This window comes from Lissotriton helveticus, chromosome 7, assembly GCF_964261635.1.
Source record: "Lissotriton helveticus chromosome 7, aLisHel1.1, whole genome shotgun sequence".
Taxonomy (NCBI): domain Eukaryota; kingdom Metazoa; phylum Chordata; class Amphibia; order Caudata; family Salamandridae; genus Lissotriton; species Lissotriton helveticus.
In genome coordinates this window covers 48,867,514-48,884,459 of record NC_136068.1, presented here as the reverse complement: position 1 = coordinate 48,884,459, position 16,946 = coordinate 48,867,514, and the positions used below count along the sequence as shown (strand labels likewise).

The 16,946-nt window shown below is 40.9% G+C and overlaps 1 protein-coding gene across 1 annotated transcript in view; it reads right to left on the bottom strand.

Moving 5' to 3' along the window:
- The window catches only part of LOC144767997 (alpha-2-macroglobulin-like), a 190,053-nt gene that overhangs the window by 68,935 nt on the left and 104,172 nt on the right, over positions 1-16,946 (bottom strand). The window contains exons 15-16 of the mRNA XM_078651388.1: positions 16,289-16,438; positions 9,328-9,498 (exon numbers count right to left, since the gene is read on the bottom strand). Of these exons, the coding sequence (XP_078507514.1) occupies positions 9,328-9,498; positions 16,289-16,438 (321 nt within the window). The remainder of the gene's footprint in view (positions 1-9,327; positions 9,499-16,288; positions 16,439-16,946) is intronic.

The following is a 16,946-nucleotide window of genomic DNA, read 5'->3' as shown; positions in this document are numbered from 1 at the left end:
CTTTTAATCCAGGTTCATTATGCAGAACACCAATAGGTGCAGAGTCAGATACTGAATCTCCAGAAAAGTGTTGAAAAATCAGATTCATCCTCAAAACTTTATGTAGCAAGACTAAAGCAGATTTAGAGGAATTCATAATTGGCACAATTGGTCCTGACAGTTTAAAGCATTATCAAGATGATGAACTGTTATTCATTTGCAAAAGCATACAATGGAAAACAAAGAATAAATATGATCAATTGGAAGAATCGGCTGCAGAATTAGAAATCGATGTGAGTAAACAGAAAAACTTGGGAAAACATTATAGATTGGATTTTACTGAAAAAGACATTGATAATTTCAATGCAATGGGAAGAATTGTGCATATAAAAGATATGATTGTGTACATTAAAAAGTTGGGTGACCTGAGTAAATGGAGAGTGAAGTGGACCAAGAAAAGAGAGGAAGAAAAAAAGAGAAAGGATGGCTAATCAGTACCCAATGAGAGAAATAGCAGGTCGTGGTTATTTTCATGTTCCCTGGTCTAGACAAGACATTCTGTTGTTCACAAATAATTTTCCTCGGCTGAGAGAAAAGCCTGTAGAATGGTATCGAAAGGTGGACAGGTTTATAAAAGTGTCGAAGGTTCTGTGGATTGATCTTGATGGATTCTTTGACATGGTTGTCCCATCAGATCTTTGGACAGAATGTAAAATTGCTGTAAGTTTGCCAAAAGTAGAACCAGCTCGAGATGCAGTAACAGGTGCTCCATCATCAGAGGTCATGGGATTGTATGACAAAGTGATTTATTGGTTGAAAAATAAGATTCCCAAAAGAAGATGATTGGGTTAAAATTGACAGAACAAATCAGGAGCCAAATAAATCAGTTCATTCATTTTATGAAAGATTACTGTTGGTTTTTAAACAGTACAGTGGTTATGAAAAATTAAGTGAAAAGGACATGAGCCATTTTATTTACAGATTTGTTTATGGTCTCAGACCTGAAATTGGTGAAATGATTAGAAATGGTATTGTTGGTTGGCAATCTCTCTCAGTTGACGACATACTGAGAAAGGCAAAATACTGCAGTGATGAGATAGATGCCAGACAAAAGAAATGAAAGGAAAAGGCAATGTGGGCACAGGTGAAGGTAGCTGAACAGCAGATTGCAAATTTGGAAAATAAAAATGTAAATTTAAATCAGAATCAGGGTCAAGGAAAATTTAAGGGCAATTATAATAAACCAAAATTTTATGTTAACATTGAAGAGAGGAAACAAAAATTGCCTTGTTTTAATTGTGGCGAAATTGGACACTGGAAGCGCAAGTGTAAAAATCCGCCCAGAAATTTAAAAAATGCATCATTAAATCCACAGATGCAGAATGATTTAAATCTGCAGCAACAGCTACAGCGACAACTAAATGAGTTGAATCTGCAGCAACAGCTACAGCGACAGTTAGTGAATCAGCAGAGTCAGATTACACAACCTCCTCTCCCTAACTGTGTGAATGGTCAAAGGTATAATTCGGAAACAGGATTCAGCAGAGGTGATCAGGTAACCAGACCAAAAAGAGTGAATGTGCCAAATGTTTCTGGACAGTTTTTGATGACAGAAACTGGAGGAAGTGATTCAGAGGATTACTTATGACGGTGCCTGAGAGAGGGGCAAGAGTGTGCTTGGAGCCACTCTTGAGGTTGACCAGTCTGGTCCATTTGTAAATGGCAAAGTGAATGATGTAGAAATCACTTTTCTTGTGGACACTGGTGCTACCAGTTCTACTGTTAGATCATTGGAAATTGAAAACCTGCCTCTCTGGTGACACCATCCAAGTAGGTGGCGTAGCTAATCGGCAAATTAAAACAGATTTGACAGAGCCTGTGTAAGTAGAAATTGGCAAATTTAAAGACAAACACAGGTTTGTAGTATGCAATAGCAGTCCTGTAAACTTGCTGGGAAGAGACATTCTCTGTAAGATGAATTGCAAAATATATTGCTCACCGGAGGGTATTGAGCTGCAGACTTTAGAGGAAGATGGGCTTTACAAATTAACAATGCTAAGGGTTGAGGCTGAGGAAAGCAAACTGTTTCCTGTATTTGATAAAGAAAATGTGCCTGAAGAACTGAAAAAGACAGTCAAAGCTGAAATTTGGGATTTAACTGGAAGTGAGATGGGTTTGATGAAACATGTCGATCCAGTCAAAATCACAGTGAAACAGGGAATAGAATTTCCAAACATTCCTCAGTACAAAATGAAAGCAGAAACAATTGAAGGTGTCATTCCTGTAATTGAAAAATTCATAAAGCAAGGTGTTCTAAGAGAAATTGAAAGCAGTCCTTGTAATTCACCAATTATGGGGATCAAAAAGCCAAACGGAACGTCCAGAATAGTTCAGGATCTGAGAAAGGTTAATCAGATAGTTGTTCAATGTTGCCCTGTTGTTCCAAACTCAGCAGTGATTCTTTACCAAATTCCGCATGATGCAGAATGGTATACTGTCATTGACCTTTGCAATGCGTTCTTTACTGTTCCATTGCATCCAGATAGCCAGGAAATCTTTGCGTTCAGATTCCAAGGTCGCACATTAGCATGGTGTCATATCCCTCAAGGGTATACAGAGAGTCCATCTATCTTTAATGAGTTAATAAAGAAGTCTTTGGAGAATCTAAATTTACCTGGAAAATCAACATTGGTTCAGTACATTGACGACCTGCTTGTAGCAGGTAAAACACGAGATAACTGCCACAGATACTATTACTCTTTTGAATCATCTAGCAGATGAGGGACATAAAGTGTCACCTGCAAAATTACAGTTTTGCAAACAAGAGGTAAAATATCTGGGTCATAGAATTGCAAAGGGAATCAGACAAGTGACAATTGAGAGAATCAAAATGATTCAGGGAATGCAACCTCCAAAAACACAGAGACAGGTCAGAATGTTTCAAGGAATGGTGGGTTATTGTCATCAATGGATTAGTGGATTTTCGGTAATTGCGAAACCGCTGCAGAGATTGACAAAATCAGATATAAAAGATCCAATTGTACTCACAGAAATTGAAATGGAAGCTTTTGAAAAGCTAAAAAGAAGCTTGTGCGAAGCACCTGCTTTGGGCATGCCAGATTACGAAAATAATTTTGAGCTATATTAAAGTGAAAGAGAAGGATGTGCATGGTCTGTGCTAATTCAGAGACACGGAAAACTGAGAAAGCCAATTGCATACTTCTCAGCAGTGCTTGATCCTGTTGCAAAGGCATTACCAGGCTGAATAAAAGCAGTAGCTGCAACAAGTGTGAGCCTTGAGCAAAGTATAGGAATTATTGTGGGATTTCCTGTAAAAGTCTATGTTACCCATTTAGTTGAAATTCTGCTTACCAGAAGTAAAACGCAACACCTAACAAGTAACAGGCTTACCAAATACGAGAACATTATTCTGGGATCAGATAATGTCTCAATAGCTAGATGTGTAAATTTAAATCCTTCCACATTATTGCCTGATGGTACTGAAACTGAAATTAGAAATGAAAATGACATGGACCATGAGTGTTTAGATGTCTTGGAATATTGCACTAAGCCTAGACAGGACATTAAAGATGTTCCTTTGCCTGAATCAGATTTTGTTTACTTTGTTGATGGCTCTTGTTTAAGAACAGAAGAGGGTTTTCTGAGAGCAGCATATTCTGTATGCACAGTTGCTACTGTGATTGAAGCATATCTTGAAGGAATTCGTTCAGCTCAAGTAGCAGAATTGATTGCTTTGATTCGTGCATGTGAGAGCAATAAATTTAAAAATCACCATAGTGACTGACAGCCAATATGGATACGGAGTTGTGCATGATTATGGACAGCTTTGGTCCCAAAGAGGTTATTTAACCTTTGCAGGTACTCCCATCAGAAATGCAAAACTGATTAGGAGATTGATCGATGGCATTCAATTACCAGAAAAGACTGCTGTCGTGAAATGTTCAGCTCACAAAAGGTGAGGATTTTATTACTAAAGGAAATGCTTACGCAGACGAGATTGCAAAGTACTGCGCAAAAAACAATTTTTCAATTAATCGGGAAAAGAATGATGAACATGTCTTGAGCTCACTTATGCTAACATCAGTAGTTGAAACATGGCAGGGAGTCAAAGATTTACAAGACAAAGCAAGTGATGAGGAGAAAAACACATGGTTGAAAGCAGAATGTAGACAGCAAGATGAGGATGGAATTTGGACTTACAAAGATGGCAGACCAGTTTTACCAAATAGCATGATTGCTGACATGGCTAGGCTGTATCATGGTCAGGCACACATTGGAAGAGATTTCATGATTAGGCTTTTTAGAGAGACAAGGTTCAATCCAAAGTTCAGAATTATTGCAGAGTCTCTCTGTCAACGTTTGCCAACAAATGAACCCCAACAGAAAAACAGTTGTGAGTTTGGGAACCATAGGACGGGAGGGTTGTCCTTTTACCAGGTTGCAAATGGATTTCATTGAAATGCCACCACATAATAAATTGCATTATGTCCTTGTGATAATCTGTCTGTTTTCGAGATGGGTTGAAGCGTTTCCCACACGTCACAATGATGCAATTACGGTTGCAAAATTGCTTTTAAGGGAGATCATACCTGGGTACGGTTTTCCGGTGACTGGAAAGTGATCGTGGAAGACATTTTGAAAACAGATTGTTACAATTGATTTGTGAAGCTTTAAACATAGAGCAGAAACTCCATTGTGCATACAGACCAGAAGCATCAGGTGTTGTGGAGCAAGTAAATGGAACTATTAAGAACAGGATTGGAAAAATGTGTCTAGCTACAGGCATGAAGTGGACAGATGCACTTCCACTTGTTTTGATGTCACGGAGAAGTACACCTGATAAAAAGACAGGTTTAAGCCCACATGATATTCTCATGGGCAGGTTTATGAGACAGGCTTTTTTTCCTGTAGGAAAGTTGATGACTATTAATGATGGCGTCATTTTGGAATACTGCAGAAACGTGTCTGACGTCGTGACTTCTGTGTCCAATCAGGTGGGAACTGAAGTACAATCAAGAGAAAAAGAGCAAGCACATGATCTGTTACCAGGTGACTGGGTGGGGACAAAAGTTCAAAGAAGAAACTGTCTAGTACCCAGGAGGCAGAAACCAAGACAGGTTATTCTTGTTACAACAAATGCAGTGAAGTGCAAGAGTTTAAAGAGGTGGATACACGCAAGCCACACCATTCGTCTACCTACACCTGAAAATTCTGATGAAGAGAGTGATACCACAGCTGATTCAGATTCTGAAGAAGAACCTGAAAGAAATCCAGATCCTGAAGATCGACAAGAAAGTCGACATCTGGAGAGTTTGAATGGAAATCAAGCCTTGAATGAAAAAGACTTGGAAATTGCGACATTAGACTCTGAAAATGATTAAGATCTGCTAGAAAAAGAAGCAGAAGAAGAGTCTGATCAAGTTGTGATTCAAGACCAGAAGAGTATTGAAAAGCAGAAAAGAAACTCTGAAAGCAGGAACAGGAAATCTGAAACTGGGAAGTTGAAGGTAATTGAAGAAGAACCACCAAGTACCAGCTACAAAGATGATGTTCCTAACAGAGTGAAACTGCCGAGTAAAGAAGTACCAGAGTCCAGAATTCAAATTTCTGATAGTGAAACTGATGAGTGCTGAAGATTCTCAAATAAGAAATTTCAGAAAAAGAGCTTAGAGAACAGAGTGTAATGTGACCGAGCCAAAGAAGAAATTACCAAGAAAAGGTGACAACTGGCCAAGAGAAAATGAAGGCCTGAAATTCAAATTGATATCTCATTAATTTGCTCCTTTGATCTGTGTACCAAGTCAAAAAGATCCTGAAAAGAAAAGAGAGGCAGGAAAGACAATAGAAGTCGTTCATAGAAGGGCAAAAAGAATTGTGAAACCAAACCAGAAATATAAGTCACCTGAATGGACTTATATAATTATTCCACCTGTAGTGGAGATCAATCGTAATAGTAGTCAGGAAGAGATAGATGACAATAGTGACAACGATTGAAGTATTTTCTGTTTAAATTTAGTGTTTTCGTTTTTGGCATAAGGCTGAAGAAATTGTGGTAGGTGACACAAGGTCGAAGTAATTGTGTTAGCTGGAAAACAAATTGTGACGCAAGGTCGAAGAAAAGCTGTTAGAAGGTTGAGGGTATAAATTTAAAAAAAAATAAAAAAGGGGGATGTTGAATTTTTTAGAAAATTTAGACATTTTTACATTTTTATTTTGTTTTCTTTGCAAACTTAGTGAAAATGCCTTACGTTTTTGTAAATAACAGTTCAAGATGCTCCATCTTTAGGAGATGCTGCAAGATGTCTTTAATTTGTGTAGTCCTAATAATCTTGCTTTGGTTAGTTTTAGCTGTCATTTTCCCTTTTGGAATTGACAAGGAGATGTACATGGTCAACATGACAAGCAAAGCTTCAGTTAAGCAAGACAAACATAGTGCAACAGATAAAACTAACAGTTTTTGATCATAGACCAGAGATTCATCAAGATAGATCTGTAGGTGATTTTTCTAGTAATACTTTTTCAAGACTCCTGGCTGAATATGTAAAGGTCATGGAGGTAAAAGATTGTTATATTTGTGTGAAATTGCCTGCTTCTGTTTCGGTGGGAGTTATCTATAATATGCTTCCTCTTACTTATGGCATAACCTGCAGTGTGATAGCTAGTTTATTTTATCAAACAGGTCGTTTAGAGTATTACTATTCTAATTACGATGAGATTTTTGCAAACCTGAAAATTGAGAAAAGCTTAAATAAGCAAGCCAAACAGATGAGGGAATTCTATATTGTGACAAATGAACTTAACTATGAGTATGCTTTTAGAAATAATTTGACATGTAAATTGAGATCGGAGGAAAAGTCTTTCCTGAATTTAGTTGAGGAGAGAAGAGCGATTTATAAAAGAAACGAGATGCTTAAACAGACCAAATCCAAGTTCTGGCAGAGAGAGGACGAAAAACTAAATGGCAAATCTTTTGAGAATGCTGCTATACATATAGATAAACCAATTAGTGGTAAATTTTGCATTAGGAGAGACAATACTTTATTTGACAACTATTTTGTGGGTGCGAGTCATTGTGAGGACACTTATCAGATTATGGGGGGTTGGGGATTCAAAGGTGGCAAGGATCCTATTTTTCCTGGGATTTATTTTGTTTGTAGAGATAAGGCTTACTACAACCTCCCAGATCACTGGTATGGGACGTGTTTTGTAGGATTGGTTTTTCCAAAAATATTTCATGTTGACAGAAATGCAGAAGGTTCATTTGAAATCAGCAAACATTTGAACAGATACAAAAGAGAAAGTTTCTCAGAAATTTTGGGAGACATCTTTGAAGCAGTGATACCTTTAGTGGGTATAACCCTGAATGCAGGTAGAATCAGAAAATTGTCCACAATTGTTGACAGATTGTCAACTGACACAGCTAGTGGTTTCCAATTAGTGGATACTGAGCTTATTGCTATTCGGACTATGGTAATGCAGAATAGTCTTGCGTTGGACATTCTGCTAGCAAAAGAGGGAGGAGTCTGTGGCATTTTACATGTCCAACACTGCTGTACTTATATCCCAGATAAGAGTCAGGGTATTGAGATGTATATCAAAAATATCAGAAATTGTTCCCTTAGAAGAGGATGATTTTTCAGAACGACTGTCCAAAAGATTTCAGGCAATCAAAACCTGGTTTCAAGAGATTGGTGGTTCAATTCTTGGCAACATACTGACACCTTTATTAGTTATAGTTTTTGTGATACTGTTGTTGAAGATCAGTTGCATGTTACACAAGAGACAGAAATACCTGAGGGAAGAGAATATACAAGATCAGAAAGGAAAGAGAGAGAGATAGAACTGGAGGAGTTTCGTAGAACTCAATATGAGAATTGCAGACAAACTGATGAGACGAGTCTTTAGTAATACTAACACAGTGTAGATCAATCAAGTTTATCTATGGGATAACATTTTGCTAAATTTGGGTATGGTTTGGTGATTTTGAAATCACCAGATGAGGGAGTTGATGGAGCGAGATTTAGAAATATATTTATTTCAACTCGCAAAGTTAAACTTCCATAATGCTTAATAATATTAACGTGAATGGAGTGTGATTTACTAATCAACCTAGATTAAAATTGCAGATCACTACATGTGGGAAACTAATATATGTGCTTGTATGTGAGTAATAAACTAATCTTGTCTAAGGGAGAGAGAGGGGGAGAGAGAGAGGGGGAGAGAGAGAGGGGGAGAGAGAGAGGGGGAGAGAGAGAGGGGGAGAGAGAGAGGGGGAGAGAGAGAGGGGGAGAGAGAGAGGGGGAGAGAGAGAGGGGGAGAGAGAGAGGGGGAGAGAGAGAGGGGGAGAGAGGGAGAGAGAGGGAGAGAGAGGGAGAGAGAGGGAGAGAGAGGGAGAGAGAGGGAGAGAGAGGGAGAGAGGGAGAGAGAGAGGGAGAGAGAGAGGGAGAGAGAGAGGGAGAGAGAGAGGGAGAGAGAGAGGGAGAGAGAGAGGGAGAGAGAGGGAGAGAGAGGGAGAGAGAGGGAGAGAGAGGGAGAGAGAGGGAGAGAGAGGGAGAGAGAGGGAGAGAGAGGGAGAGAGAGGGAGAGAGAGGGAGAGAGAGAGGGAGAGAGAGGGAGAGAGAGGGAGAGGGAGAGAGAGGGAGGGAGAGGGAGAGAGAGGGAGAGAGAGAGGGAGAGAGAGAGGGAGGGAGATTACATGAGGCAAATCAAGTCTCCTGGCGATTCATTAAACAAAGAAAGTCTCCTGGCGATTCATTAAACAAAAAAAAGCAAAAGTGTCTGCTAACCAGATTCTTGCTTGGGTCCAAGAATATGGAACCAGGTCCCTGAAACCAACAAACCTGATTCTAAGTTCCTCTCTTTCAGGAAATATGACTCACAAGTCCATGTAGCAAATGAGTTTGCCTCCCCAACCCCATCCCTTTATTGTACCCTTGATCGCCATCTCCCCTCCTGTTCAACCCTCTGCTTACTACCATCCTGTCCAGCAGTTCAAATGTACTGCTGCTTTCAGGTAATACTACAGTCATTTTGTTAAATTACGCTGCCCTGCTTGCTGTATGTAAAGCATCAAACTGCTCCTGTGTCTAGGCGCATAGTCTAGAAACATCATGAATAAATAATGCATGCATAAATATATACATAAATATTGAAGCGTTCACATTCATAGGGAGACTGGTCAGACCATAAGGGGGAAGTAGTGCTCAGCAGCAGAGCTCTTAGTCCAAGAAGTCCTGAACCTGGACAAGAAGGCTCACAATCCTTGGAACACTAGCAAGGCAATGCGTTCATCATGGAGCATGCAAGATGAGGAAAGATCAGACTCACCTCTAGAAGATCAGAAACATCTTTCTCGGCATCCAGGGATGACGGATAGTAGATTAGCCCATTCTGGAAGAGAGGGTCGCGACTCACACAGGGCGTAGAGTCTACTTCCTCCAGGTTCCTCCCTCCATGGTAATAGCCAGTGAGGTCTTTCAATGGGAGCAGGTCATACACCTATGTTTACAGAGAGCATCAGGGCATTAATCCAACCCAATGTGCGACTGCGTGACAACCCTGACTTCCCACTCCCATCAGACTCCTACTGCTCATGCCCCAGAATTTGTCTTGTATTTTTTTCAGCACAAACTGAGAAATAGATGAGACCCAAGAATCAATAGACAAAACAGTGATCTTACAGCCATTCTTCCAGCACATTAGTGGATTCACTATGTAACACCCTCGCTTCCGGATCTGTTCCACCCAGGGTATTGTTGAGTAGAGTGCTTCAGAAACGAGGTGTAAGTGCAATTCACAGGACTCATTGTAGAGCCAGTGAATGTAGGCTCTGAGGTTTAGATGGGATTTCCCCACCTACCTGCCTGGTAAAAGAAAGCAGTTCATTTGAATTTATTTATAATGAGAAATGTGCAACTCCATTTATTCAAATAACTGATAATAATGCCAATGAGGTGACTGACGTATAAAGTATTGATCGGGAAAACTACAGTCGCCTTAAAAGAGATATTGAAAAATACTTCCTGCTTTGAAATCAAGGTCTTAGGATCATTAAAGCCTGTACCTTTGACAAATGTAGAACTGATCACAAAATCTTTTGAGGTCTAGGATCTTCCACCTAGTATGAATGAGGCTCGTCCAGACTGTTATCCTGCTACAAAAAGATAGGGTCTGAAGAAGACTCTTTTGTGCTTAATATGTGTTACACTGTTATAACTGATGATGTCCTTTGGTCCTATAAATGTACTAAGTAAATGTACTAACTCATTCATTTTCCTATAGATTCATCTACACAGGAGCATCAGAGTGACTATACTGCATGTTAGAAATTGGGTAACTGGTTGACTGGGATATGAGCCTAAGTCAAGCAGCAACCACAGTTCTAGTCAGAGTAAGGCACACGCAAACCTCAAATTATCCTGTGCTCACCCCCTGGTAGCTTAGCACAGAGCAGCCAGGCATAATTTAGAGGCAATATCAGAAGTATTTGTGCAACAACTTAAACATTGTGAAAACCCACACAAAAAGGTCTCAAGCCTGCTTAGAATAATAGAGTGAAATCGAATCAATAAAACAAGACCAAAACGACAAACACCCAATCAGTAGAACCATAGTTATGAGTTTTTAAAGACACAAGTGTAAATTAGCACCTAAAAGCAGAAAGCGCCAACTTAGCTCTCTCATCCCACTGGACCAGGTCAAAGTCCAAAGTTCAGGCAGACCGCGAAGGAGTGCGGGTCGGATACAGTCCCAGGTTCGCCCTGCTGAAATTTTACCTTCACAAATTTTGTGCTAAGAGTCCTGTTAGCATTGGAGAGGGTCAGGGGAGCAAGTATAGCATCACGGGTGGTGGCTGACATGGCACGAAGATTAGGCCGAGCATCGTGGCAGGGCAGGCTGGGGCTTCGCTGTGGTCTGCCACAAGCGGTTGATGCTTTCTATGTGAAGAGGTGGCTGGTGGCGCCTTGTGCTAAAATGGTGTGAGCGGCTCAGAGAGGCACAACTTGAGGATCATGAACTCGCTGTAGTGGGTCCAGAAGCTGGATAGGAGTCTTTTGTGTCCCTAAAGCTCTGATCAGAAGGCCAGCAGACAAGGCCTTTGGGTCACTCTAGAGTCCTAGGTTCAAGATGAAGTTGCAGGTCTACTTCCCTAGGAAAGAGGGCAGTAGGCAGCAGGACAGTACAGCAGGGCAGAAATTCCTTTAGACTAGCGGTCCTGCAGAGTGGCAGTCCATATAGCAGCACAGCAGTCCTTATACCTGGCAGTTAACTGCAGGTCTAGACGTGTACTGAAGATTTGGTATTCTTATATACACATTGTTTGAAATTGGGGTCTTCAGTTGACAGTTGTCCTGTTCAAGCAAGGACTATAATACTAGCCAGGGTAAGGTAGATAAATACTAGAAGATAACCTGTGCTCAACATCTGGTAGCTGGGCCCAGAACAGTCCGTTTATCGTAAGAGGCAATGTGTAAAGTATTTGTGCCAAACATACATACACAGTGCCACAATGAAAGAAAACACAAAAAACTCCACACAGGTTTGAATAAAACAAACCCAAAATGACAAAAGTAGAATATGTAGATCCAAAATTATGAATTTTTAAATAATAAACCAAAAAGTGCTGCTTAGAAGTCAATAGTGCTTAGGGGTTACGCGAGGTTGAGATGGGCCGAGGTAAATCCAAAATTCAGGCTGGGCGCAAGGAAGAGAAGGCTGCCTACAGGACTTATGCAACCCCCAACAAAAATTACCTTGAATGGAGCTAGCGTTGCCGTCAAAGTTTGGCAGAAAACTGGTTGGACAAGACAACATGAGTATGCAAGTACCAAATGGAGAACAGAACTAGTCAGGGTCCTGAAGAGAACCCCAAACTAATAACAGGTTTGAAACGTGTTAGCAGAAATATTTGGGGAGAGCCTTATCAGAATCATATCAGTTTAGAGGGCATTGACAATGAACTGGCAAGCCCAATACAACTAAAACAGCTTTGGAAACCACAAGAGACTTTTTCAGCAACAGGTTCACTGCATATAGAACCACAGTGATGATGACCTCTGCTTTATGTAAAATCTGCTGACTGGAATATGAGCACTATTAAGTTTTGTTTCATTGTTTATGCACATATTATAAATAAATATTGAGAAATTGTATTTCTTGCACAATCACAGCTTAGTTTTTAAAAACTGTGCATGTTTTGGTGGAGTAGATTTAAGTGTACAAAAATTGTTTCAATGTTTTTCCTAGGACATGTACAAGTGTATATAAGAAATGTTTAAATGCTAATGAATAGTTGTGAATAAATACACACAATTAATTTACTTGAACTTCACCAACAACTGGTGATGGTTTATTAAGTTCAGCTAGACTCCGGTTATATATAAATTAAAAAAAGGCCCAATCTAGCTTTACAATAAGGGTCCAACCCCCTAATGCATAACTTTCTAATAGTGCCATTTTCAGAACTGCAATTTAAAATCTGAATTCACCATAAGTTAGGATTTTAAATTGATATTATGTAGGCGCCAAACAGGAACTCCTTCTCTCTTCTCATTTGGAAATTATCCTTATGAAATGCAATAATTAGTGGTGAACTCCGCTCTGCCAGTGGAGTTTGCAGAGTTGTTCTCACTCTGTGCTCTGCAACCTTGGTGTAACGGAGTTAACCAGTGCCCATCATGAGACATATAAAAATTAAATTTGTAGCTTCCACCTCATCTGCTTGTTGTGTGAACAGGGCTTGTTTCAAGACTCTTTCTATGACTGATGTGGCTCGTGTGTCAGCTTACTTCTCCCTTCGTGGCATCCTGACCCTCCTTGCCCTACCCCACCCACCCGAATTCAGCTCTGTTGCCTTCTGGGCTCGGCAGTCCGCTCGGTCGGCACACAGTACACACTGGCTGCTCTACTTCTCACAGGACGTGCCTTCTTCAGCACCGGACTGCGGTGAGCAGGGGATCTGCAAGCGATGAGGGGGATCTCATTGAAGCCTGTGACCCATGGATGGGCTTTGTAAGAGAAAACTTCATGCCCAGCCTCCAGCTGAACCACAGTGAGCTAGGCAGGTGGGAGAGGCAGAGGTTACCTGGGTTTAAGAAGTGCTTGGCTATGAGTGATGAGATGCGTTGGCACCAATTAACTTTTAAAAGCTAAATGCCAAATCCAGTTTCACTTTCAACATCAACCTCCACAATTCCACCAGCTCACGGAGCTCCACGGAATTCAGCAGAGTTTTTGTGCAACTTCGCAGAATTATGCAAAGTTCAACTCCACAAGTTGTTGCCCACCCATAGTATTAAGGCAACTCCAATGTTATCCTATTGGAGAAATAGGCCTTGCAGTAATGAAAAACACATTTCTGAGTTTTTCACTATCAGAATATGTATGCACCCTGCCCTCTGGGCTGTCAACGGACTATCATAGGGGTGAAATGTATGTATTAAAAAGGAAGGTTTGAGCCTCGCAAAAAGTTTACTCAAAATGGCAGTTTGAACTGCACATACAGGCTTTGCAATGGCAGCCTTAAGAAATGATTAAAGTGCTGCTTAAGTGGGTGGCACAATCAGGGCTGCCTGTCCATTAATAACATATCATGTACAGACCCTAGGCACATTTAGTGCCACTTTACAGTGTGCTTTTATCAAACAACATTGGTCCCCAACATTGGAAACTTTCAGCACAAAATGAAATATAGACAGAGTCAATCTATATTTTAGAAAGACATGTCCAGCCGGACAGTGGTCTTTCAGAGATTTTACTCAAGATTCATGTATTTAAATCACACGAAGTACCTTCCAACAATCAGCCAGTGTGGACCACAAGCCTGTGTCCAGTACTAACAGAGCAGGTACATAGAGTTGATATAAACAGCAAAGAAGGGCTTTATAAGGCAAAGTAAGTTACTCTACCAACAATACAATTGTACAGAGTATCACAACTAAGCACTTCACATCCTATAGTAATCACAGTTTAGTTTTAGTGCTGATAAGGTCGACGGCGTTTCGGACCCTTAGTAAATCACAGGGTCCATCATCAGGACAAATACAATGAAAAGCCTTGGAGTTTTTTAAGCCTCTAAATGCCTAAAGGGGGGGGAAAGGAAATATTCACATTAAGTTACATGAACAATGTCTACAGAGTTAAAAAAGTGACTTGTGGGTGACCAATGAGCAGGATTTATCAGTGAACTGAGGTGGTGTGCACAATACCCTATTAGGGTTGTAGTGCTAGTTTAGGGTAACCCACGAATAATTGTGGAATTGCCACAGGGTGATCATGACCTTGTGCAAGGACGGTGATGAACGGGGAGAATGTTAATGTGGGCGGACTACGTGGTTGAGTCAGTCGTGATTTGTAACAATAACGCAGAAGGGAAGGGCGGACCTTGTGTCAATACGGTAGTGAAAGTGCTAAGTGAGGCGGACTACGTGGTCGAGTCCGTCGTGGCTTAAAACAATACCGCAGTGATTTCAGGAAAGGGTTGACGAAATGGGGAGAGTCACAATTGGCAGCTTACTACTTACCGGAGTGCCTCAAGGGATAGAGGCTAGATCCGAGGGTAGCGGATGCAGACACGTCCACCCTAAATAAACAGAATAGAGTGATGAGTAACGCGGCCATCGAGTGGGGGGCCCGAGGGTGAATAGGGAAGATTCTATCTTACCACAGTCGGGCGGCGGGAGCCGCGGTAATCTGTGGTGTTCGTTGGCTGCCAGGGGACCTGGGGGTCAAAAGGGAATAACTCAGGTATAGCGATGAACGGGGGAGGGCACGAATGTCGGGGATCGATGGAATCAACTTACCGGATTAGTCGGTAAAGAATCTCTCTTCCTGGCGTGCTCACAGAGGAGTGGCATGGCAAGCAATATAATTGCTTGTGATTGGTCAGAGGAAGGGAGGGGCATAAAAATAAAGGAAGGACTCCCATAGGCGCCATCTTAGGTCAGTGAAGGAGTGAGTGAAGGAGTGACTAAAAATAAAGGTAGGACTATGGAAAATAGTCGAAGTGGTGACGTGAAGAGCCAGTGACATGCTTAAGAACAAGCATTTAGACAATACAATTAAAATTCATACTTACAACAGAGTACACATATGACTTCATTCAGCACCAAGTTCTAAATAAGGGCAGTCCATTCATCTTGAAGGTTGAGACCAGAGTTAAGACTATCAGTCTTCAAGATCCATTTGAGTTCCTCTCTGTTCAGGAGGCGGGTGAGATCCCCACCCCTAGGTGGAATGATGATTTGGGAAATTACCGTCCAACGAATATCATTCTCCGAGAGTCCTTTTTCCAAGAAATGTTCCACCAACGGGGCATTAGGTGTTTTACACCGGATGCGGCTGCGGTGTTGGGATATCCTCAGCTTAATCTTCTGTTTAGTTTGGCCCACGTATATCATGTTGCATGGGCAAAAAATGGCATATACAATATTCTGACTATTGCAATTTGTGAATGTTTTTAGTACATTTCTCATATTTTTATACACAAATTCTTTGCCATCCACCGAGAAATCACATACAATGCAGGACCCACACCGAGAGTGACCATCAGTCACCATCACAAGTAAATTAAATATGTCAATTGGGTCTAAGTCAATGTTACCATGTTTTAGGGAATGAGCACAAGCATTTTAGCACTGGTTAGGAAGGGAAAGTGTGCAGGGTCCTAAGGCCAACCAAAACAGGAGTTCTGGAAACAAAATGTTATGTGGAAACCATGCCAAGGATGCCAGATCAAACAGTGCACAGAGGTATTCTTTGTATAGTCACCTTATAATGCAATGAGAGAGGTTAACTAAGGCCCAAAATAGTTTACATGTTCACACTTTCACGACAAATGGACCTACACATTGGCATATTCCCACTGCCCTTATTACGGTAAAGCTGAAAACAGGTTTAATTGCGTATTCAATCTTTGTGCATTAGTATAACATCTCAATTGGCTAAATGATAAGACATCCTCAGAATTTAAGCAATAAAATCCTACTGAAGAAGTCATTATTTGCAAGAACCTATAGCTTGCATATGCTGATGCAACAAATTTTAAGGACACAGGATTGATCAAGAAGCCATTCTGTGTTATTGTGTCTCCATTACTCAGACTCAGCAGCCATATATATAATTCACACCTTCTTTTTTCAGATGTGGAGGCCATTCCTAACCTTCTTACCCTTCTGTGACACACTTCCCTCAGACACCAACATCCTGATGTGGCAATCCCAAAACTCAGAAGCATGCTGGAGAATCAACCACATTTTTTGAAAGGTATGCCAAAAAAAGAAAATCTCACCGATTCCACTGTCAGCTCTTTCTCAGGTTTCATGAGCAGGACACTCTTGTCAACAGCACGAAGGGCACAAAGGGAGCCTGGAGAGGCTTCAACATTCAAACTGGTAGGTGAGGCGGGTAAGCCCTCCGCATGAGAGAAGTGTAGGTTCACCTGGAATTGCAAACAGCAGTGAGATGCATAAACCTTTCAAGATTTTCCAGCTTGTTTTGCTCGGGAGAGCGGATCTCCTGCAGAGGTGTTTGGGAAAATGGGAGATCTCCCAATGCTCTTCTTGTCCTTGCCTGCTCATCTCCTTATTCAACCAATCATAGGAATGAAAATCTCTGAATTATTATACAAATTCCTCAAGCAACGCAGACCGAGAAATTGATATGCCAAGATTCTGAGTTCCAACCTTTTCAGTCTTCCAATCATAGATATGGAAATGTATGCATCCCTATGCAACTGTCCTGACTACATCTAACCATAGAGGTATAGGCGATTCTGTAATGCTACGCAACTTCTTTAAGGACACCCATCACTACAGGTCTTAAATCTTAGAGTTTTGCTATTTTGTAAGTGAAATCACAGCACGACTATGACGATCCCTGGTTCGATCAGTTCTCTTCAATTGACAGATTACCAGTCTTTTCCTATCATTTGTTTGCTCTTTATTTTT